This window comes from Cololabis saira, chromosome 13 (assembly GCF_033807715.1).
Source record: "Cololabis saira isolate AMF1-May2022 chromosome 13, fColSai1.1, whole genome shotgun sequence".
NCBI classification, from domain to species: domain Eukaryota; kingdom Metazoa; phylum Chordata; class Actinopteri; order Beloniformes; family Belonidae; genus Cololabis; species Cololabis saira.
The window spans coordinates 22,378,592-22,404,418 of record NC_084599.1 but is presented as its reverse complement, the minus strand read 5'-3'; the positions used below and the strand labels follow the sequence as shown (position 1 = coordinate 22,404,418).

General features: G+C 40.2%; 1 protein-coding gene across 3 annotated transcripts in view; it reads right to left on the bottom strand.

The window, feature by feature from the left end:
• arhgef18b (rho/rac guanine nucleotide exchange factor (GEF) 18b) overlaps window positions 1–25,827 on the bottom strand; it is a 57,731-nt gene that overhangs the window by 28,081 nt on the left and 3,823 nt on the right. The window contains exons 3-12 of one of the 3 annotated variants that reach the window (XM_061738308.1): window positions 24,175–24,329; window positions 22,300–22,931; window positions 21,865–21,982; window positions 19,899–20,025; window positions 19,756–19,813; window positions 19,103–19,147; window positions 18,594–18,662; window positions 17,091–17,199; window positions 16,555–16,735; window positions 970–1,037 (exon numbers count right to left, since the gene is read on the bottom strand). In XM_061738308.1, the coding sequence (XP_061594292.1) occupies window positions 970–1,037; window positions 16,555–16,735; window positions 17,091–17,199; window positions 18,594–18,662; window positions 19,103–19,147; window positions 19,756–19,813; window positions 19,899–20,025; window positions 21,865–21,982; window positions 22,300–22,931; window positions 24,175–24,329 (1,562 nt within the window). The remainder of the gene's footprint in view (window positions 1–969; window positions 1,038–16,554; window positions 16,736–17,090; window positions 17,200–18,593; window positions 18,663–19,102; window positions 19,148–19,755; window positions 19,814–19,898; window positions 20,026–21,864; window positions 21,983–22,299; window positions 22,932–24,174; window positions 24,330–25,827) is intronic. The other 2 variants (XM_061738309.1, XM_061738310.1) reach the window with 2 other exon arrangements.

The window sequence follows — 25,827 nt, the reverse complement described above, 5'->3', positions numbered from 1 at the left end:
TAGGTCCCAAGTCGATACGATAGATATTTTAGTTACAATACCAATTTTGCTTTGGCAATGGAAGGGATTCTCAAAAAATAAATAAATCAACAATCAGGGTTGGAAAGGGCCTTTCTGTGTGGAGTTTGCATGTTCTCCCCGTGTTCCCTTGGGTAGCCAATATGAGCTACCCTCACAAAAACATGCAGCAGTCCTGAGCTGTACATGCCCCCTTTGGACAGCTGGGCCGCCAGATGGGGCGGGGAAGATCTGGCCGGAATAACGTGATCCTTCCACGCACCACGTCCGTTGTTTTTTTTTTTTTTTTTTTTAAATAGATATGGATTTATGGATCGATAATCGTTCCTACACATGTACCGTATATCGATAAAATATAGATATTTTTAACCCACCCCTACTGAAAACCAAAGCAAACTGGATGTGTATCTTTCGTGAGCTGAGTGGAAAGTTGCTTCTCAAATGCACCACAGAGCTTCACTCTCATTGAGTGGAATGGCATCAATTCACAAGGTCTGGCGGTGATGCAGCTGGACTGGGCCTTGTCCGTGCCTAGTGTGACCCAGGGCTACAACTTCAAAATGTAATTCTTAAAATCCAAACTTTTTGTGTCTGATGTCATATTTTTTTCCCCAGGTTTTTTTTGTTCGTTTTAAAAATATATATTATTTAGTCATTTTGTTCTGAACATTGTGTTTATTTTAGCATCTAGAGGTCAACCAATAAACGAATTCCTACTGTCAATAATCAGCCATATTAGGTCTCGCCTCAGAGTTTTGTCTGTAACTTCATGAAAACAATGAAAAAAAGCCTGGATGGCAATTAAAAACACCAAGGCAAACACTAAAGGCTGATTTATGTCTCTGCGTCGATTTAACGCAGAACCATAAATCAGGCTTAACACACAAGGTTCCTAAGACATTTGCACAGAAGTGTGGCTCTCATTTGCACATGCAATAATGTAATGTTTACCTTATTCTTGCTGTTGGTGCACTCACCCAGCAGAGACTTGCAGCCCCTGTGAACGTTAACAGCACAATCTGAAAAACAAGAGGACAGGAACTTGGAGTCTGTGTGCCATTACTCATGCTGGACCAGATAGATACAGCAAGAAAAGTTAACAATTAGGGCGGTTGGACTATGGATAGAAATGGTGATACAGTAAACCCAATTGTGAAGTAATACCTCAAATAAAAGATGGAGGTAAAAAAAAATCCTGGTTTGACTCCTTGAAAAAGCAAAAAGAACAATAAAACCAATCAAAATTAGCTTTCTGACAAGTATTCTCAATCAATATATATATATATATATATATATATATATATATATATATATATATACACATACATACATAATTCTTTTTATCCACCATCTTCTGTATAATGGAAAATGAGCCAGGCACGTCAGATTTAGTCAAATGAATGATTGTATCTTTGCCGTTTAGCAGAGATACGGATCAGAACTGTTATGGAAAAAACATGGTGAGGGTTACATGTCCCCTCATCCTGCTCGGTTACTGGAAAGACAAACTCCTGTTGAAACAAAACAATATCGGTCTGGCTGCCAGGGCACATGCTGTGTAAGGAAAGCAACAGAAGCCTTTCCTTAGGGATTAGGCTCGTCAACCAAATTAAGCTGTCAATATGCAAACAAGGATCTGATCCTAACCCCGCCAGGTGAGTCCAGCCTGATGTAGACAAGAGACAAGCGCCAACGACAAAAAACACTAAAATAAGGGCCAAGCCTCAGAAAAATACCACATGAACTGAAACGCGTAGGTCTTGTACTCACAAGAAATACAGGGATTTTTTTTTTTTACTACGAGAGTGGTGGTAGAGCAATTGACTGACATCATAATTCATGGACAAAAATAATCTGCCCTGTAGCAAAAAAAAGGTAAACATGGACCAAATAAGTAACTCGCACCGCCTGCTGAACAATCCACAGGGATTCGTTGGCCTGCTGTCTACTGTGTGTTGGTTCAATGAAGACAATGATAAACATACATCTTCTTCAATAAAAAAAAAGCAATACGTCTGTCTGCAGGAGAGAAAATCAGCCATAAGCAATTAACTCATGTTGGGCAACACTACACATTTAAAAGTGTTTCTGTAATTTTGCTTATTTCATTTCATTTAACCCACCCTTTTTTCTCAATCTCCCCGCCCATGGTAAATGAAGAAAGATTGCTGCCTGAGCAAAAGGAAAAGAAAGCAGAAACTGACTTTTTCCACCAGCAGTGCTCCTCCTAAACTCCCACCATCTTTGACTTGGATCCAGGAACACTGAGCTGATGTAATAGTGTTGAGGAAAGAAACCGCCAAAAAAGCCCAAACATGCCGCCTGAATATTTTTTAATCATTTGTTTTTAATCTGCTGCAACTAATCAATGAAAAAGAAGAGTGAAAACATACATCTTATCTTTAACAAAGCTAAATCACACTCACTGGGCTAAGCTTGGAAAAGTACTGCCAAGAAAAGATAAAGAGAATATAGTATGCAATTATAGATGACAAATAGAGCCATGTCATTAAAATAGCATCACTGAGGAGACCAAGTGTTAATCCTTCATGTTGAAGTAGAGGTGATCATAACCAAACTGCCTTCTTTAGAAAAGCATATTTATTGTAAGTCAAATGTTAACAAGAGATAAGCAAGAACACAGTGTTTTCTGCATATTGATATGACAAAGCTTATCAGAACTCATTGGGGCTGCAGACCATTGTCATGTTTGCCAACAAAAGTGTGTGATACCCAAATCAATAAATCAAAAGTATGCAGACACAGCTTCATGTATGAAGATGTGATAACATATCATCAGGTGGAGATGGTGGCTGACTGGCAACCAGCTCTACCACTCTAGAGCAATGTGATAATTTTCAGTCACTCAGTCATGTCAGCAACTGATCCATGGGACACTCACCCCCATCAAAACCACCACCACCACCACTCCATCAACATCTGCTGACCGGCAAATACACTATCACACAAGAAGTACAATTATGGTGTACAGCACACGCTACAATGAGTCACTCTTATGTGGAAACGTACCCGAGGCCTGGCTCAGAGATATTCACTGCACAGTACTTGCCGCCTTGGCTTATCTGGCAGGACAAGGCTACTTGAATCAAATTCCAGATAGCAATGGGTGCGTTCTTCCAGAAAAGTATTAGCTCATACCGTTACAGCTGTAAAAACTTTTTCCAATTCAACACTGTGTCAAACTGTTGGCTTTTTTACAAACAGATTTTAATTTAATTTGGAAAGAACACAAGAACTTAGACTTGGCTATCACCCAAAATGCTTAAAACAAAAATAATTTTCACTCACATAGGAATGAATACATTTTAGTATAAGCTTCAAACAATTTCAGCATGTCAAAAATAGAAGTGGTTTCTGTCGGCCTGGGTATTGAGGTCTGACACTACATCAGCCATGGTTAGAGTGTATGCATGTCAAGCATTTGACATCCTGTCCTGTGAGTCTAGTCTACATACACATTTAACTTCCACAGCAAAATATTTGATGATCAATGCCCCAAATGTAAGTAAAACTTACTTGGAGTAATTCAATAAGAACACTACAAAATGGAATACAATAAATTTAAGTGTGACCTGATCACTCCGTTCTCAAAGAAAAACCACCCTACCACACGAAGAGTCAAACCAAACCACTTTTCATGCAAGCATGCATTTGTACATGTGGAGATAGTTCCTTTTGATTCCTGAAACAACAGTGAGAAAAACACTCACTGTTAAACCCAACCCACGACATCATCCAGTGAAAAATTAGGTACTGAAACTCAAGTAGCTGTTAACATGGGTCAACACTACAGACACCATGTATAGATAATAACAGCAATGTAGTTGAAAAATATAAACAAAGAGAAACCTCCAGGTAGGAAAGGTATGCCGAAAAGCAAAGCGATGATGCACAGAGAAGGGGTGTCTAAACATAACGAGGTGAGTCAGTGAAATAACCTGCCACAGCAGCTGCTGACCTGCCTGCTACTCTGCCATCACACAGTCTGTTCTCTGCACTTCCATCACTGTCTGGTTCGGATCAGCCACCAAACTAGACGGGCACAAACTGCAACGGACAATTAGGTCTGCGGAGAGGATAATTGGGACTAACCTCCCATCTATCCAGGACCTGTACCGGTCCAGGACCAGGAAACGGGCAGGTAACATCTGTGCAATAATAATCATAATAATAATAAAAGCCGAGTGAAATGAAGGACATTTGTCAACGGCGTATGCACCCTAGAGCAGTGGTTCTCAAATGGGGGTACGCGTACCCCTGGGGGTACGTGAAGGCACTAAGGGGGGTACGTGAAATTTTAAAATATACATATATTTAAAAAGTAGCATCCATGCAAAAATCCTTTAAAAATAAATATTTCATAAATAATTGAGGAAAATTTAAGTCTGAATTCATAAAATGAATTTTATCTTCAGGAGTAGGTTATTCAACTTATTATCCTAAAACCGCAGAGTATCCCCCACATCAGGATGTTTCCACCTAACCTGTCAATCACCTGGCTTCACCTGTCAATCACTTGGACCAACAATGGAGTCATGGTTGAAGCATAGCAGCAATATTTTTACGTTTAATAAATCAGTTACCGATGGCACAGTGCTCTGTTTTAGGTTTTTTTTACAACCAAAAGTGCTTTGCTCTGGTTAGGGGGTACTTGGCTGAAAAGATATTTCACAGGGACCACTGCTGTAACACGCACCTTTCAATAACAATGTCTACCTCATACTGCTGCACCTTGCACTTTTAAAAAAAAAATTGTATATATGTTAATAAGAGCTGCCATTTGTCTATTGACTGTACAGTGAGCGAAATAACCGGAGTCAAATATTCCCCGTCTTGTTTAACCTGACTTGGCCAATAAACCTGTTTCTGAATGGGCTTTTCTGCACTGGCAGACCTGCCAAGCACGATCAGCCCCATGTGACCTGATCAGGGAGAGAGGTTGAAGTGTGAGGGGACAGGATGAATGGTCACCTTTCAGCCCGGGACATTCCTACTACCTCCAGTCTGATTACACCCTGGCAGAGGAAATCACCTGCCCGGAGGAATGGCAAGAATTTTGGCACAAAAAGCACATGTTTAAAATGTCAATAGGTCGAGAAATGCACCGAAACTGAGACGGTTAACAGCATCTCTGATCCAATGTAAAGTTGAGGGCTAATGGAGACAGCTCTCTGTTTTCACTGACTCACACATGATTTCAGTGGAAACGTGAATAATGAAGTCTGTGAATTAGAAAACGCATATCGGGACTTCCGGTGACGTCATGGTAGGAGAAGCTGCCTGATTCTCACGCTGCGGGGGAAAAACCCTTAAAAGCTAGCCAAATCAATATTTAAAACTTGCATCTCCGACCAAAAATAGTCCAAGATGTCCACCTCAAGAAAGAATGTCGAAAAGAAGAATAACTTGTCCCAAAAAGACGGGAAACGAGATAAGACGGACGCCGAAACGTGTACGGAGGAGAACATGGCGGCGGTGCTTGCAGAACTACGGGACCTGCGAAGAGAGCATGCGGAGGCCTCCCAAGACACGAAAGTAAGCTTATCCAGGGTTGAATCCACCCTGGGAGATGTTCTGGAGCGCACGACTATGTTGGAGCAGCGGGTCACCGACGTGGAGCAGAGGGTGAGCGATGTGGATGATAAAACGCTGCGTCATGAGAGGGCCATCCACCATTTACTTCAGAGAGAGGCTAAACTGTCCGCCAAATGTGATGATCTTGAGTCAAGAGCACGAAGGAACAACCTGCGCATATATGGTGTGAAAGAGGGCGAGGAAAGGAATGATATGGCCAAGTTCGTTACGGACTTTTTGCGCACCTCCTTTGATCTACCGGAGGAGACGGACCTGTGCGTGGAGAGAGCGCACCGCGCACTAACCATGAAACCAAAGGACCCCGCTCCTCCGAGATCTATCATTGTTAGATTCTCTGACTACAGGATTAAGGACAAGATACTCCAACTTGCCTGGAAAAAACGTGGGGTGACTCATCAGGGACAGAAGATTTTCTTTGATCAGGACTACACATCAGACGTGCAGAAGAAGCGCAAGCAGGTGCGAGAGGTGATCAAACAACTGAAGGAGAGAAACGTCAGAGCGCAATCCCCGTTCCCTGCCCAGCTGAGAATACATCTGGACTCCGGCGTCAGGACCTTCTCCACCCTCGCAGACGCGGCCCCCGTTCTCAAGGAGATGGGGATACATGTTAAGGTGGATGAATGGGAGCTTCTTCAGGAGAAACTGCTGCAGCGCGGCTCTTCATCTAGGGCGCCGGCATCATCAAAGGAGCCGCAAAGGATGACAAACGCGGACCTGCGGACTTTTGTTCAGGGTGAAAAATAAAAGACTCTGAGATGTAAGTAAACTGTTTCAGAAAAAAATAAGACTGCGCTGGCTATGGACCAGGCATCTGAGAGATACATTTGGCTAGACTGTTAAATATTTAAAAAAAAAAAAAAAGGAAAAAAAGGAAAAGAAAAAAAATGAAGAAACATTTTTAAGAAGTAACAGGGTTTGTTTTTTTTTTTTCTCCCCCCCTCGGTTGAGAAAGGGCTTTTATTGTTTTGTTTTGTTTTATTTTGCTATAGCAAATATGCAACTCTAATCACCAATTTGGCTGTTAGATAGTTGCAGCAGCACTACGTGCGTTTACCCAGAGAGGTTATAGTCACAACTCTCTGTCCTCAGGGAAACTGGTTAGTAGGCTATGTGTTTTCAACCAGTTGGATGTTTGGAAGTCAATTTTTGCCTTTCTATGTGTGTATGTTCATTATTTACATCATGTTCGATGTTTGTTCTTATTACTTTAAGTGTGCAGTCAGATGCCGTATTGCAGACATTCAATAGGTGCATTGTGTTGAAGCTGAAGATTCGTGGGGGAACAAAACTGAGAGACAAACTTAACTTTTTCTCATATGTAAATGAATAACTTGATCATTGTCACCTATAATGTACGTGGATTGAATCATCCCATCAAGAGAAAAAAGATACATAACCAGCTAAAAAAAATGCATTGCTCAATTGCCTTACTACAGGAAACTCACCTATCAGAAGGAGAACATAGAAAATTAAAGAGGGAGTGGGTAAATCAAGTATATAGTGCTTCATCAGGAAAAAAGAGGGGGGTAGCTATCTTAATTAATAGGACACTGGCCTTTTCTTTAGAACAAGTTATTGAGGATAAAATGGGGAGGTTTGTCATGATAGTAGGTACAATAGGGGAGATGGAGATATCCATTTTGAACGTGTATGCTCCAAACGAATGCGATCAAAAATTTTTCAGGGAAATAGCAAACGTTATTGCTAGCAACGCAAAGGGCATGCTAATAGTCGGGGGCGATTTTAATTCCATACAAGATGGAAGACTAGATAGAATACCTGCGGAGGGCGGTCCCCAAACTAAAAAAACAAAGATACTTAACAATGTAATTTCAGAATCAGGACTCGTTGACCCTTGGAGATTTAAAAATCCAAAAGGGAGAGATTTCAGTTTTTTTTCAAATGTTCATAACAGCTATTCCAGGATCGATTTCTTTTGTGTATCCCGACAACATTTATATAAAATAACAGATTGCCACATGGAACCAATAACACTGAGCGACCATGCACCTGTTGTTTTAAATGTGGATCTAGGTAGAGAAAACCTTTTTAGGTATTGGAGACTAAATGTTTCGTTACTGACTGATACAGGCGTAGTACAAGAGCTGAAACGTGACCTAGAAGAATATTTTGAGATAAATGATAATGGAGAGGTAACACCATCAATCCTGTGGGGGGGAGCTAAAACAGTAATAAGGGGGAAAATGATTCAAATTGCATCAAGACTAAAGAAAATGCGATTGGAAGAACAACTTAAGTTAGAAAGCAAAATAAAGCGGCTGGAATTGGAACATAAAACCACTGGGGCACATAATATCCTATTAGAACTTAAAGAAACTAGGAAGGCCTTAGATAAGCTGCTCACATATAAAGCGGAGGGGGCTTTAAGATTTTCAAAACAACGTTATTATGAAATGGGGAACAGAGCTAGCCGCTTGTTAGCTTTTCAACTCCGGAAATCTCAGGCTAGCCGTGTGGTATCCAAGATTATGCACCCCTCAATGAAAAAAATAGTATCTCATCCAAAAGAAATAACAGATGCTTTTGCATCATTCTATAAAAACCTCTATGCAGAGCCTAAATTACAAACAAAAGATGACAATGCTGAATCTTTTCTGGCCAGTTTACACTTACCCTCACTGTCAGAAGAAGAAGCATTACACATGATATCAGATATAACAGAATTGGAAATTCGGGAAGCCATCAAAAAACTAAAAAACAACAAATCCCCAGGGAGCGACGGACTCCCTGGAGAATTTTATAAATGCTTCATAGATGACTTAGTGCCAGTACTAACAAAAGTTTTTAACCACTCTCTCTCCAAAGGCGATCCACCAAATACATGGTCGGAAGCTATTATTTCAGTGATCCACAAAGATGGTAAGGACCCGACACTTTGTGAAGGATATAGACCCATTAGTTTAATATGTAATGACCAAAAATTATTAACCAGTATTCTGGCAAAAAGGATGCAGAAGATTATAACAAAATTGATTGACGTGGATCAGACAGGCTTCATACCTGAAAGACAGGGAACCAATAATATAAGGAGAACACTGAATATTATAACATGTGCTAAGAAGCACATGCAAACCTCTATGCTAATCAGTTTTGACGCACAGAAAGCGTTTGACACCGTTAACTGGCAATTTCTGTACAAAACATTAGCCGCAATGGGATTCCACCAGAAGTTTGTAGAATGGGTAAGGGTGATATATACAAACCCAAGGTCGCGAGTTAGAGTGAACGGTTGTTGTTCAGACTTTTTTAACCTTGAGAGAGGGGTCCGGCAGGGGGACTGCCTCAGTCCCCTGCTTTTTGCCATAAATATAGAACCCCTAGCGGCATCAATTAGGCAAAACGAAACTATAAAAGGCATAAAAGATGAAGGTCAGACAGAACACAAAGTTTCGCTCTACGCGGATGACCTATTAGCATACATCAGTGACCCAATCTCCTCTGTCCCTGCATTGATAAAAAATTTAAAGGAATATGGTGAAGTGTCTGGTTATCAGATTAATCAATCTAAGTCTGAGGCAATGATGTTGGTAGGGGATTGGCCAGCAAGTTTGGCAGGAAGCTTTAAATTTCAATGGTCTAACCAGGGGTTCAGATATCTAGGAATCATTATAACTTCTGATGTATCGCAATTGTTTAAGGCTAATTATGGTAAATTGTTGGGTGAAATTAAAAACGATCTTACACGATGGGAAATCCTCCCTCTGTCCATAATAGGAAGAGTGGAAACTGTACGAATGAATGTGCTACCCAGGCTGCTCTTTATGTTTCAGTCCCTCCCCATAGAGGTCCCCATTTCTACATTTAAAAAAATTAACAGCTGGCTATCTAAATTTATTTGGCAAAATAAAAGACCCAGAATTAAATTTAAAAGACTGTTATGCTCAAAACAAGATGGAGGCCTAAATCTTCCTAACCTGAAAAAATATTACTGGGCAGCCCAGATCAGATCAATGGTCGCATGGATAACTCAGGATAAGGACACCATTTGGGTCGAGATGGAACGGAGTGTGTGCCCAAAACTGCCCTTAGATACATTTCCATTCACGAGTTGTGAAATCTGGGGGAAAAACAAAATCCCAAACCAGTGGGTGAAAACTACTTTAAAAGTATGGTCAAGGGTGAGAAAAAAGATGAAACTCCCCACCTCGATATCTAGAGTAATGAGAATTGCACATAATGTGGATTTTCTCCCCTCTACATTAGACATAAGGTTCAAGAAGTGGGAAGAGAATGGTTTAATCTTACTGGATCAACTATTTGAAGGAGAAGTCCTGATGTCTTTTGAACAGCTACAACGCAAACACAATCTTCCAACCCATGACTTTTTTAAGTACCTTCAACTAAGGCACTATTTACAGAAACACAAAGAATGGGATGCAATAACTGCTTTGCCATCCAATATAGAACAGTTTTTTATGCAAACAATTAAGGGGAAAATTAAGAAAAAGATAATATCACACCTATATAGAATACTACAGGAAGAACTAACAGATAACAGCCTGGACATCAAGGAAAAATGGGAATTAGAGATGAACACCATAATTTCAGATGAAAATTGGGAAACATCATGCAGGGAGGGACATAAAACGACAAATAGCCCCATGTGGAGGGAATTTGAGTGGAAAATTAAGATGAGATTCTTTAGGACCCCTCTTATCACGTCGAAATTTGCTCGCACCTCAGATCAGTGTTGGAGGGGCTGTGGGCTAGTAGGAGATCATACCCACATTCTATTTGATTGCCCAAAACTACTAGGATTCTGGCAAAATGTAAAAGATGAAATTAAGGGATGTCTAAACGTTGAACTACCTTTAGAGCCATCTTATTTTATACTAGAAATATTACCAGAAGATCTAGATGATAATCAAAGATTGTTATTGAGAGTCCTTCTTGTTTCGGCTAAGAAGATGATCACGGTCTCCTGGCTGAAGCCCCAGCCCCCCACAGTGACCCAATGGAAGGAGAAGGTTAAGGAGATTTTCTACATGGAAAACATAACAGCAAGGCTACATTTAAAAATGGATGTCTTCTCGATTAAATGGTCGCCAATTATTTCATATTTCCTCAACTGATGTGATCTGCTATATGTGAGAAGTGACTTTCTTTTGTTGTGGTATTCTTGATTTTTTTTTTTATTAATTTTTTTTTTTTTTTTATTTGTGGTTTTTCTCTCTTAATTGTGCACTGTGGTACATGTGCACTCATACCCCCTCTGCCTATGGACTCTCATCCTCATAGGGATTATGTGACACACGGACAATGGACAGATGCAGAAACCCACGGACTACTTCATGCTGACACCCTTGCTGTATTTTTGGCTGTATGACTGCACTATATGTCTAAACTTGTTAAAAGAAATAAAAAGAAGTTCAAAAAAAAAAGAAAACGCATATCGGTGCATGCAAACTGTATTTTTATTTTAATGTTATTTTAATGTTATTTTATTGTATTTGTTTTTATTCACTTAGTTGTTGTTTTATTATTATTATTTTTAATTAGTTATTTGTGAAAGGGGCAGATCAGATAAGATTCTTCTTCTTTCTGCTCCCTTTTCATTCCCATAAGTTCCCATAAGTTAGGAAGTTAGGAACATTTGTATTTGTGTTTGTATTGAATTGTTTTGTTTTTAGAATGAAATAAAGAATAAAATGAAACACAAACTGCTTGGGATGTCGCGTTAAGCCTGAATTATGGTGCTGCGTTAAATCGACGCCGTAGCTTACGGCGATATGTACGCGGCGACGCGCAACGTACGGTAACCGTACGTAGGCTCTGCGTTGGTGTAACGCGGAACCATAAATCAGCCTTTAGCAACATTAGCAGATCACCTGTTGAGCTCCGACTGAGGTCTAACAAGCATCAATGGAGACCTCCGGAAAAGCAGAATAAAACCCAAAGTCGAGTGAAGTTGAACACAAACGGCAAATGAAAGCCAACCTTTTACCCGACTAACCTTGTTTTGTCCAGCAGAAGCGCAGTTAAGAGGCTAGTGTTAGCAGTTAGCCAACACACACTTTCTGGGGGTTTAGATTTGGGCTGTTAACTTTATATTTACAGTTTTTGAAAGGAAAAAAAATGCAAAAAAAAAAAAGTATATCTCCCGTTGGTGCAGTATTTCAAATCCAAGCTCGGAAGGACTATGTTGTGGATAGTTATTTAGCCTTTAGCTCCAGCCCGGAGCTGGTCCACCTGACCTGCAGCTGCTCTCACCTGCAACTCTGCTGCACCTGCAGACTCACGGGGAATTGGATAAATCACGCCGCCCGAAGAGATCCGGTATCATTAAGTGTCTTGCATTCTTGGTTTTGTGCAGTTTGGCGTCTCCACCGGGAACAATCTCTGGCACACAAGCGCCGCATTCCTCGGGCTGAAGCCTGAATTATGGTCCGCGTTAAATCGACGCAGAACCTACGGCGTATGGAACGCGGCGACGCGCACCGTACGGTGTAGGCTCTGCGTTGGTGTAACGCAGGACCATAAATCAGCCTTCATGAATCCCCGCAGGGATCGGCTCCAGTTAAAGGGACACACGCACTGGTTTTCTCAGCAGATACAGGACTGTCTCGGAAAATTAGAATATTTGTTATCCTATTTGTTTCATCCAGGTTTAAATAACTGTCTTTTAAAAGTTTTAAGGTTTCCAGAATATTCAAATTTTTTGAATATTAGATAGGATATTTGAGTTTTATTAGGTTATTAGGTTAATTGGTGATTCTAAATTGCCCGTAGGTGTGAGCGTGAGTGTGCATGGTTTGTGTGTTTATATGTGGCCCTGCGATGGACTGGTGACCTGTCCAGGGTGTAACCCCTGCCTCTCCCCTGAAAATAGCTGGGATAGGCTCCAGCAGACCCCCGTGACCCTGAAAAGGATAAAGCGGGTATAGATAATGGATGGATGGATGGAATATTTGAGTTTTCTTAAGCTGTAAGCCATGATCAGCAATATTGAAATAATAAAAGGCTTGCAATATTTCAGTTGATTTGTAATGAATCCAGAATGTATGACATTTTTGTTTTTGTAATTGCATTACAGAAAATCACAATATTCTAATTTTCTGAGACAGTCCTGTAGACGTGTGTGTGCCACAAAGCCATACCTGTCAAGTTTTGGATTTAAAAAATACAGAACATTTTCAGCCGCTGTCCCACCAGGCTAACCGAGGTCCAGTATCTTTCATTTTAAAACAGATTTACAACAAATCTAAAATAATTTACCTGTCCACCACTTACAAACTGCAATTATGTGCTCTGACACTGAAATGCTGTGTACTTCCTATAATAGTCTAGAATCTAGATGAAAACACAAAGGGGAATTAAAGCACATTTATTTATTTTAAATATTTTTAGTTTATATACACATTGGTTGTCTTCAAGTGAAATATTTACATTATTTTTTAATTTGTCATTTTCACTCATGTGGCTCTCTGGTATTAATGACTGATGACACAGACGCATGTATGTGTCTCCAGCTGTTATATCTTTCAGAACTCGTAACCCCACCCTGCTCCTCTTTAGGAAAGTAAAGTCGGTTTCCAATTTTTAAAGATATTTACACGAAGTCTAAGCTTTTTTTGGCAGAAATGTCTCTCGTTACATCCATTCATCTCTGATTTGTTGTTCCGAGTTTGCGCCTGTTGCCACTAACCTCGCGAGAACCACCAACCAGGCTGCAGCAGGTGGCAATTCTCGCCAGGCTAGTGACAATTCAGTTTGCAGTTTAAAAATAATTATATTATAAAACGGGAAATTTACGGGAAAATACTAATATGGGAGAACAGTGGGAAAGAGGGGTAAAATACGGTAGTTTCCCGGCCAAAACGGGAGACTTGACAGGTATACACAAAACAATCTAGGTTTTTATGACTTAATCTCACTCTCAGCAGTGATGCTTGATGACGGGAGACTTTTATTAAGGAATTATGTTGTTATTATTTGTCTTAAATCAAAAAGGGTCCAATCTCTCTCTTTTTTTTTTTATCCCAGCACCCCAAATCAACCCCCAGTCCAAAGGGCTACAGGATCACCACCCACCCGACCCCACTAGGTAATAAAGCCTATAATCGGGGGCCGGAGAGAATGTAGTTCTGCTGAATGATGTTTAGTAGAGGCAGACACTTATCTCATTACTGATATGATCTGACAAAAGATTCATAAATTGATTAATATGGACGTGTCCATGTGGATGACCAGGTGACCTAGTATGCATAGTGTGGGGCCTACAGGAATTCTGTTATTGAGCCGTGTGGGTAAATCTTCACGTATCTCCATCCAGAACCTCTGCACAGGTGCACAAAACCATAAAGCATGCATATAATTATCAGGGGTGTTCTCTGTGCACTGTGATACTAGAGGTGGCAAAACCCATCTGGAACATCCTTTGTCCTGTATAATGTGTTCTGTAAAGAACTTTATACTGTATAAGTTGTAAGTTTGGATTCTTGGTCATAGTAAAAGTATTTAAACATATTTGTGACCAAGAAATTTGATTAGTGTTAAGAGATAAATCAGCCTCCCATTTTGAGATTGGAAGAGAGAATGAGTTAATCTCCAATCTCCAGTCTTAATCACACTGTGTGGTGCCCTGTGCCTCGTGAAATAGGCCAGAACACTTTTGTTTAATAAACATGCTGTTAAAAACCATCATACATTACATCCCCATGATCACACTGAAGGATTTATAAATATTCGGGACATATTAAGGATTTTGAGATGCCAGGAACAGAGTCGGGTGCAGACATAAATAAAAGAAGTGAGGACACAGGATGATTAAAGGTTCCCTCATGCACTTCTCCATATGACCCAGCTCTATGAAGGATAGAGAAATGCTACTAATAATGAGAACATATCTGTTCCCTTGTACTTTTGTTTGGTGATGTGAAATTATCCATTACCAGACCGTGTGTCGCTTACGAGAAAGCAGTCTCTAGTTCCAAAAATACCAGCCAAGGTGTTACAGAAGTCCTCCCAGTGGATTAAAGATCAATTTATCAGTGCAAGTATGGGTGGCATGTAATTTACACAATTCAAGATTTTGAGATACACAGATTTTGAGATATAGAGATACATAACTTTTTTAGCAAAAAAAAAAAAATTATATATATATATATATATATATATATATATATATATATATATATATATATATATATATATATATATATTGTGCCAGCTCCTAACAAGGTCCAGTAGCTTGTCTTTAAATTATTAAAGCTTAAATGAAAAATTACCTCTTTTTTTTTTACTTAAAAAAAATACAGTATAATAATAACAATAATAATAATAATCATAACAGTTTTCCTTCAGGTCAAACAGCAGCCTCTAAACAAACTTCTTGTATCTTGATATTATATTCTTATATTACCCTGTCAAAAAAACAAAAAACAAATCTAGCCTGGCCAGCCGTACCCTTGCACTCTGCAAAATATCTCTTGTGAAATGGCCCTGGTAACCTGATATATCCACTGGTAGATAACATATCAAACCAATCCCTACAAGGTTGGGGTGGGTTAAACCAACCAAGACAGCTGCAGAATTGCTAATAACACATTGAATCAACATGTTATCACTGCAAAACCTACAACAACCATTCAGCAGCAGTCCTACTATGCATAGGAACTGTTTTAAGTACAGTAGTTGCTCTGCCGGCATCATGCTTCGTTCCCGAGATTGGTTGTATCCTTATCAAATAGCATCTGGACACAGGCAAAAGACAGGTCACCAGTCCGTTGCACACACACACACACACACACACACACACACACACACACACACACACACACACACACACACACACACACACACACACACACACACACACACACACACACACACACACACACACACAAACACACAAACACACATTCACTGCTATGGGTAAGTTTGGAATCAAGTTACCAATTAACCAAACATTAATGTTTCATGTCTTTGGAATTAATCGGCAGTAGTGTACCCAGAAAAAAAAGGTTGAACATGTGCATTGAATAACTTGATTATCATGATCACTTGAATGAAAAGTGTTTGTATTATTACTTTTTTTGATCTTCAGTTAGAGGTACTGTAACTTTATACAGAGTATTCCTCTATAATGCATCCACCTCTGCCTGTGCCAAGCCACCGGTTTTGTATGTGTTTTATTTAGTATCGCTTGGTTATCAGTTGACCTGTAGGCCTCAGTGAAGTAGCTAGAGAGCGATACAGGACCCCTGAAGTGTTGACATGTGCAGCACAGACCTACTTCAAAAATCTCTCCAGACAAAGGAGGCCCTACTTTCACGTGATTCACCCAAGGGAACTAATATTACAAGTCAGAGCAACACAGCTACAGTGTGCTTTGGTTTCACCTAAAACCTTTTTAAGAAGACTGAATTAATTCATTAGAAAACAACAACGCAAGATCCAGAGCAATGCTTGAAAAGACGTGGAGACTACTTCAGGGTGTTTTTGCAAGTATAAAAAGGGAAATGAAATTCAAAACCAATTCCTTTTAAGCTAAAAAACAAAAGTGCTAAAAAAATAAGACCACAAGCGACTGTAATACGACTCTCAAGGCTAAAAGAAAAATAACATAACCAATATAAAATAAACTGGATATCCACACAAAATTGGTGGTAGAATGCACATTAACCAGTAATGTTGTGATCTATGATGTGATGAAACATGCATCATTGTTATTAACAAGTGTATCAAAACAACAGAAATCCAGAAAAGGGTATTCAATTTCTTACTGTAAGGCGTGTGCACACATGTGTTCTGTTAATTTCCGTGTGTAAGTGAAGGAGTGAACATGCATGCTATAAATAGATGTACATTTGTGCTCAAAAGCAGCGCCTGTGAACAAGCGTGGAGGGGTGTGAATATGTGTGATGCATGTGCACCTGTGACTGTGGTCTTACTCACTCATGCACTGCAGGCCATGCTTTGTCTGCAGGGTCTTGCTGCACAGTGAGCAGGTGGCGCAGCTGGAGAAGGAACCTGGCACCAAATGATGTACATTGATGCTGCACGACATTTTATCTTTGACTTCCTTCTCCCTCTCCTTCACCCGCTCCCTCTGATGTTCTTTTTCTCGGTTCTTACCCTGCAGAGGAACAAGAGGGGCAAATGCAGGAAATGGTTTTTAAATGTAAATTTGTGTGCTCTCTTTTGCTGCTGCCCACTTAGAGTGCTGCCTATCACATCTCATGTGTGAGATGTGATATACAGTATGTGTGTGTATGTATATATATATATATATATATATATATATATATATATATATATATATATATATATATATATATATATACAGTATATATATACACACATACATCAGGGTTTTTTAGAAATATTACAAAATACCTAATAGGGCAGCAAATTGAAATCAATTTATAGATTATTTTATCACACTTATTTGTCCTTGAGCTTAGCATCCACTTCCTGTTGGTAGTGTTTACCTTATCTTTATTAAAGGAGCCGGTCATCCTGTTCCTCAGAGAGCTAAGGGTCCTCTTCACCTTGGTGCCTTTCTCCACCTTCTCTGCACGGTCTTCCTCCTCATCATTTCTGGTGGAGAAAAAAAAAGATAAAAATACAACTAATTATAAATCTAAATAATCATCTCATGATTATGTTTGATAATCATTTATATTTATTGAAAATATGTATGTGATCATGTTTAAATACTAACTTTTCGGAGCACATGGTGATGATCACATGTTAAAGATAACACATTTGTGTGATAACTTCATTTTTAACTTTTTTTAATAACTGCAATGTTATGAAAATATTAAAATTCAAAAAGATAACTATGAAATAATTAACATTAGTAACACATGATGTATTCAGAAATATATTTAATTTCTGAGTTTCGCCTTGTGTGCTTTAGACCTACATCAATTTAAACTGCCATTTATGCCTGTTAGGAGACTCAGAAATGTCATTTCACTTAAGTGAAGGATTCCTAAAGATAAACCGAGGAGATGTTCACTTTGTATGTGTACAAAAAGTGCATGAAAAGGAAACAAAACTGCTTGATTCACATTGTTTTTGTCCTTAATGAAAGTTTTCTCTCCTCCCAATCTAATAATAGACATAATGTTGCTTTAACTCTGGAATGATCCTTTAATTAACATTTATCCAAGCAATACCTCATCAAAGTTGTCTAACATTCACTGAGTGCATCACTGCCCCATGGCGTTATTGATCCACTCCCCTGCTTGACAGTTGCATAAATGTTGTTGTGATAACATTTTTTAAAAAACACATATTTCTTGAAGCCCTTTTTCACTGTGATGGTCTGAGGGTAACATCTGTTTTCCTCTTATGCTCAGACACACTAGGAGTGATTGGGAACATCTGGGCCCCGTGTTCCTCCTTTTGTTTAACTCCACCCTTCTCGTAGTGGAGTGGAGTTCTTTTCTCCCTCGTCTCTTTGGTTTAAGTTATGTCATACAACATGCATCCACTTTTCACTCATCCATACATGGTCGCCTTTCCCACGTATTGGTCTCCCACCAGCGTATCTCCCTTTGTTTGTCATGGCTTTTGAGCCATCTCGTGAAATCACAAGACTGTAACGTCCTCATTCAGTTTGGTCATTTTACATGACTTGTTTTCTAGTTAATGGTTGCAGCGTTTTTTAGATGTAGATACATGAAAGTCAGATGGTGAAGTTTGGAGTAAATTTCAGAGAAATTAGTTTGAAGATTTATTTTATGCACAGTAGACCGGTGTTCCCCCTCATAAATGTCTAATCGGATATTATTTATAGTATAGTCCCATGGGTATAAATCAAAAATCACTTGGTCTTACAGAATTCAACTTGACGTCCATTACTCAAAACCACATTTCTTGATTATGTAACGCACTAACAGAACACCATTTTGATCTGTTTTGTAGCCAGTTTTAATTATTCAATGGGCCATTGGGTTGAAGTCTGAAGAAATTGTATTACTCACTCGTGGTTGAGAAACTCGTACCAAGTGACACTTCCTGCCTCTTTGGGCCCTTTGGTCCTCTGCTTCGCTCTGTGAAGGATAATGTATCGGTTTCAACGGAAGACGGGTCCAAATATAAACACACAAGAGATGAGTTTGCCATATACCCAAGTTTATGAAGATGAGAAAAAAGAAAAGGAACTGTGTTAGTGTAAGATGGTTTAGTTTGCTGTGAACTGATGACAACTCATAATTTTGTGACTTTTAAAACACTTTAAATGTTCCACAGATCCTTTCCAGGGATCCAGGGATTGTGACGTACATACGGTACTTTATCAGTGAACAAACGAGCACATCCAAACAGACATGCACCGAAGAAAAAAAAACAAACACTTGCGCATTTACCGTATTGTTTGTGGAAACACACGCAACCATACACACTCCCTTGTCATAAAGTTGCAGCTCTGGAAAGCGGCTGGTTGTTAGTACAGCAGCAGGAGCATGCAGACCTCCCTCGCCTGTTTACTTACCCATGATACAACTTTAGCTCCTGCAGAACTTTCTGTACCAACAGCCTAAGACAAACAAGACACTGACACTGAGTGGTGACTAGAAGAGCAGAGGAGACGAGAGGAGACGAGAGGAGACGAGAGGAGACGAGAGGAGACGAGAGGACGAAGAGATTGCTGGAACTGGGTGTCAAACTGTGATTTAGAAAACAGCCCTCCCTTGTCTGCTGTGTCCACATTATTGCCAGAATACACATGTATATTGCACAAAGACACACACATACACACTACTGGGCCATCTAAGGAGCTAAAAGCGAGAACTGTGGGAGGGGGAGATTGCAGACGTATGACATGGAGCAGAAATGTCAGTAGAGAGCGGGGAAAGCCCCTCACTAATGTGGGAGTTAGGTTGCTGTAACAGACTATTTACAACTGCAGAACAGTATGTGTAGGAACCCTTCAAGAGCTGAAAGTCTCATTTACAAAACACTTCGACTCCAGTATATCAACTCAGAGTTGCATCTTTTGTTCTCTTTCAAGCAGCAATAAACCTGTACTGTCTGTCTGACAGAAGCATCTTTTGGAAAGGACGAGTAGCTCTCTGGAAAATGCAATGGCCTCTTTAATTCCACTTATATTCCATGAGGTTTGAATTGATTATAATGTATAATTACATATGGCTCTGTTCTTCGGTAGAGTGTAGGTTTTCTTCAGGGTCAAACTGCTCTGCTACTGAAAAGAAAAAAAAAATTGTATGAATTAACCACAAATGTAAACCACATGAAGTCTCATGGGCTCCACACACAGAAGCACCCACCTCCTGCTGCCCTGGCGGCCTGTTTGGATGTCTGTACAACACGAGAAATGTGTGCTGCTCGAGAACATTCATCAGTGGCGAGGATGTCTGAACGAGAGTAGAGCAGCCTGGCAGGCACACAGGCGGTCTGAGAAAAGAGTAAACACACATGTGCGTCTCATGAAAGCCTCATCTGCTTTAGCTCCACTCTCCAAAATATAGCAGACACTGCATTCAGATAAACATTGCTTACAGTAGCCTTCATTAGCTGTCTTTCTATGTTTAATCATTTTTGGCCACCTTGCTGGGGAAGTTCTCTGCAGTTTGGCACAATAGCACCAATAGGAACCATTACTCTGAGTGAGTACTTATTTGGTATCATATGCATAAGTTAAAGTCAACTATAAGCTTTGCTTCCTTGTAATCCCCCTGCTCAGTTGCAGATTTTTGATTTATTTAAGTAACTTTATATAGGTTTTGACATGGTGTTCAAAGTGCTTGCATTTTCTAATATTTCACAATACCGCAGAACCTCCCATGTCTGCTATAGTACATCTTAGTTCCTGTCTCTCTCTTGTAAAACCTGTCCGTTTTGACTCATGACATGCACAGTAAAAACTCAAAAGTGCAGGACAGCTGCAGTGTCTTTGTTTGTGGCTTGAAAAATAGATCATGAGCCAGATTTGATACAAATGTGCTACAAGCTGATGCAGACAAGAAAAAGAAAGGAAACCTTGGTTTGAACTGAGTTTTTTGAGAGAGAGGAACTCCCTTTAGCGAGGACAATTTTGCAGAACTAAATGAACAACAAAATGTCACAATACATGAACAGAAAGTGGAAATAAACATGATGATGTTTTTTTCTCTTTTTGTCTTTCACGTTAACAAATTAAAACATTTAACATGGCTATGTAACGCTCCTTTTTCGTGTTGACAAAAACACTGTGGACCCAGGTAGACATTAAGTGATGCCTAACTGGTGGACCCACCTGATCTAATGGAGGGTTTGTCACTTGATCCCACGTGATCTCATGACAATCATATGACAAACCACAACAGCCAGTAATAAGAAATAAAATAACTTCCCATGGCCACTATTATGTAAGCACTCAATCATTTTGAAAGATCAATTTTCAGACTTTTACAGAATAAACTTGTTGACAGGATGAACAATTTTTATCATTAGTCACTTCTGCCAGCATGGCACATTTTTGTTCTCGTTAAAAACTAAGTCTCCACATAGTAAATAATATCTTTCAAACTCCAGTCTTGCAAATGAAATGAAACACGACAAAACAAAATCAAATATTCTATCTGGACTGTGAAGGATGAAATTAGACAAATTGCTATGTGGTAAACTATGTATCTTACTGAATTCTGTTGTTGATGTGATCATGAATCTTACATAGAACGGGGCGGGACTTTGATAAGCGTCAGCTTCTCCCGTACCCTTTTCGTCATGTGCTGAGTATGCAATGTATAATGTTCTGGAGATGAAATGTGTCTATATAAACATGCCGAAACAAACGAAATAAAAAAATAAAAATAAATAAAAAGAAAAGTCGAAACGTAGTGTAAAACCCCAAAGTTCTATTTTTTCAAGAAAAAAAAATAACTTTGGACATTTGAACATGTTACTTGTTTACATTATGTTGATTTATTTATTTTTTTTAATTAACAAAACAACAACAACTAACTGATAAGTATTAAAGTCCAGCATTTGCCAACGTATTACGTATTATTAACGTATTACTCAGCCACACTTTTTCAACTCACTAGAGCATATCATATGTCAAAAATGTCAATCCTCAGATTAAAACTAAAATAGTTCCATGCATGTTGGTTAATATTGACGGCACCTGCAGTTTTAAATAAAAACTTCATTTTCATTATTTATGTCTCTACAAACAGCTTTCCCCCGTCCGGCGTATCGATTCGTGAGCCTGCTGGTTAGTCAGCCAGCGGCCCAAACGCTCAGGCACGTTACCGTCAAGCTGGAACTGTCAAGCTCATCTCCAGGACACGCTGAGAACGTTTCAGACTGCTGCTCCTCATCTTCCTCCCTCCCTTCATCGCTGTCCATCGCCGTGGTGTCCAGACTCAGTCTGGCGGCACAGCAGAGTAACAGAAAGCACAAGGTGACACATAACCAAACAAAACATTCGAGTGAGGCCCTCTATAATGTTTGTTTATCTTTTTTTCACATTGTTCATTTTCAAACCTCAAAGTAGCCGACACATAACCATGAGCTGTGGGACACTAAACCACCGGTTAGTCTCGCTAGAATAACACAGCCAAGACAAACAACTGTGTGTGACAGAGAGCACTGCTGAGAGATACTGACAACAATGTTTTGACATCTGAAGGTTTACTCTGAATTATGAGAGTCCGTCCTTTAGCCTCATCCATGCATTCGTCTTACCTCCTGCCAGGGGTAGAGGGTGACAGAGGAACTCCCCAGCTGTGCCTCCGAGACGTGGACATGGATCTGACCAGGATAGGAAAGCTGTCCAGGTCCGGCTCTCCATCTAAATCCATTGTGGGTTGGTCCTGTGCTCCGTCTATTCCTGTTAGTGGTCTCACTGTTTCCATTGATCCCAGTTGTCCATCTAGTTTAATTGTCAAGCTTATCTCTACTGGAGGACTGTGAGAGACGCCGCTGTCAATGATACAACCGGGCAACCCAGGATTGAACTGAACAACTGCAACGCTATGAGGAATTTCTTCTGCAGGCTGTATGCAGGAAGGAAATGATGGTGCAATGATCTGTGGGGAGTGTGTGGCCAGAGAAGTCAGGGAAGTCTGCGTCAGTGGTGTTGGAGTTGGGTTGTCTCTGTTTAGAGGCACTTGCAGGCATACAGTTTGCTGGGCTTTGGGTCCTGGGACTGCAGAGGTGACAGTGGACGGTGTCGCCTGGGAGACCGGTGCATCTCCTTCCAGGTCTTTAAAGTACTCGGAGTCTCTGAGAGAGCAGCCGAAGGCCTGCAGGTCCTCCACACTGCTGCTCACCTCCACAGAGAGACAGTGGTGGTCACTCACTACCGACGATGTATCCTACGTGTCAGAGAGAACAGCAAGGGCAGTTAGGTGCAAACAGTCTAAGAGAGGGAGAAACTAAGACAGGAAAGACAGGAAAAATTAGGAATAAATAAACAAGTGATAACAGGTACGTTAGAAGAGGTATGAGATAATAATTAGCAGGTAAGATGTTTACCGCCCTTCCTAACTTGTTTAAGAGGACAGGCACAGTCAAAACTGATGGGTATGTCCTTTGTGTTGCAGGCTCTTGTCATAAACCATTAGATCAGGTTTAATTATACTGGATGAAAGATTATCAGCTCAAAAATATTGGTGTATATCCTCGAACCACAGATGTGAAAACCAGAGATAAAACCAGATAGTAATGATGGTATATACCCGAATGTAAGAAGTGAATATAGCTGCCATGATGTCACACACTGTTCGATGATTTCCACTCTGAGGCCTCAAGTTTCACATTTGATCTCTTGTACTTTTTGTAAATTTTTTTTGAAAATGACTTCCAGCAAGACTGAACCGAAGTAAGTGAATCCAAACAATGACATTGTAAATAATTGGGGAAATTCAACATGACTTAGAAATTTGTGATCTAAGCTGACGTTGGTGGGAAAGCGTATTGGAGCCAGAGATGTTTCAAACCCAGTACTGATTTGCCATAAGTGGAAAGTAAAGTCACTTTTGCATCAGTTTCAGGTGTCTGATATTAGGTAGATTTATATACCGTCTACAGTTTCTACAGTCAGAGGACGGTGATGTATGAAAACCGTTTCACATAGTCTTTTACTATGTTTTGTACAAGTTATTAACTCTGCCTATACATTTTCTTTGCTGCAGAAAATCCATGTTGCAACACAGTCAATGAAACATCATCTGTGTTGCAACAATGAGCAACAACACAGAGCATGTTTCGCAGACTCCGCCAGTGTTTACTGCCTGATGCATTCAAGTGCTGTTTGGCTCTCATTTTTAATGGCTGCGACTGCTGTCTCCTGCAGGTAAGACCCTATCTAATAAACAAAATGCCTCCTCAAAATGCCTTTCAGCTAGAAATTGTATTTCAGTGTGTCGTATCATTTTGTAGGGGTTTTAAATTCAATTTCATACCAGCAATATCACATTTACACATATATTTTAGGAACTAGAGCCAATCTCTGCGTGACTTTGGGTCTGTTTTAGGTGCTGTCCATATTATTTAAGTGGTAGAGCGTGTAGAAATGTGAAAATCAGGATAACCCGAATGAAGAGGACAGAAGTTTACCTGGTCATCACTGGTGCTTCCAAAGAAGACATCTTCAGTGATGGAGACTGGGGATGATGAAGGGGAAGATCCTTTTCCACTGGGGGTGTGAGACTGGACACTGAGCTGGGCGCTGGGATTCACACAGGGATGACTGCATGCGTTGCTCTCAGATGCTAGACAACAGGTTTAGACGTTAGAGTTTTGTTTATAACACCACGGTGAGACAGGAACACAGAGGACAGCAGACGGGCCGCAGATTTAATCAGCCGCGTAGCACCTGTGTAATCAGTTTGACCAGTTCTGCGTCTGATGGATGATAAGCGCAGGTGCAGTCCCTGCTCCTGCTCAAGCCCGTGATGAAAGCTTCTTTACATTTCCATTGCATAAACAGATTCCTTGATTCACATGATGCTGCAACCCCCCTGTCACCACTAGCAACCAGTCATTCAGTCAGCATTAGTCTCCATGTCAGTGGAGCTGGAGTTTCTTCCTCTGAGTTTCCCTCAGCTAGAGAAATGGTCAGGAGTTGTAAATTACATGATGATACTGCAATGAGGAGTTTGTCAAAGCATACTTGAGGTAACACCTATGCAATTTTAGCATTGCTATACAAACTGAGAGCAAATGTTTTGATGCCTTATGATGTCTGAGTATGTGTACTGCTGCAGTTTCAGTCCAGCTGACAGGTTACATAATCCTCATTTTATATGTGATGCCTTGGGTGAAATCAAGCTGGTCAAAGCTTCACAACTCTGGACTGACCCATCATTTGAATACAGTTATCTTCCTTGGTGAAATTTGAATTTTTTTTAATTTAACAATAATATATACAGTAATATACCAGACTTGTCCAAGGTGTAGCCTCTCGTCTGTAATAGGACAGGCTCCGGCAGAGCCTGTGACCCTGTGTATAGGATTAAAACGGGTATAAAAGATGGATGGATGGATGGATGGATGGATGGATGGATGGATGGATGGATGGATGGATGGATGGACGGACGGACGGACGGACGGACGGACATAACGTACCAAATGGGGCTAGCCTGGTCAGCCTTCCTTTACTCTTAAGTATTAACAATTATTCTGGTTCCTCTGGATTTCAGTCAAATCCAAAGTGAGATTTCCAAGAACCACAGAAGAAACTGCCTCTGTACTCCACCGGGTAGCCAAACAACCAGAATGAGAGGTGAAGCATCTGATGGGAGCCACCTTGGTTGGTTTAAATGGTGGCTCTTGTACAGTCCTGTATGAGTCCAGTTTTGCACATTCACCCCGCTGAGTTTGGTTCAGTACATTCTGCACCCGTGAAAATGGCTGGGAGTGGAATTGGTCCCTAAACCAGTATTTTCAGAGTGAATAGATACGGCTGTCCAGACCAACGAGCTTCTCTTGTTCACCACATAAAGCACTACTGACTCTGAAGAGATCTACAGTTTCATACATATACAGTCACACACCAATGAAAGTGTGAGCAGCTGTGTGGGGATACAGGGTGGATATGCATCAGTGAACCTGTTGCAGAAAAATATATGTACCAAGAGTAAAAAATCCCTAAGGGAATGGGACTGTCAAACCATACCCTTTCACCTCTCTCTGACCAACATGAACAGTTCAAAACAGTTCATCTTCCTTCAGTACATAGTACATAGTCAGTACATATGTACAATATTG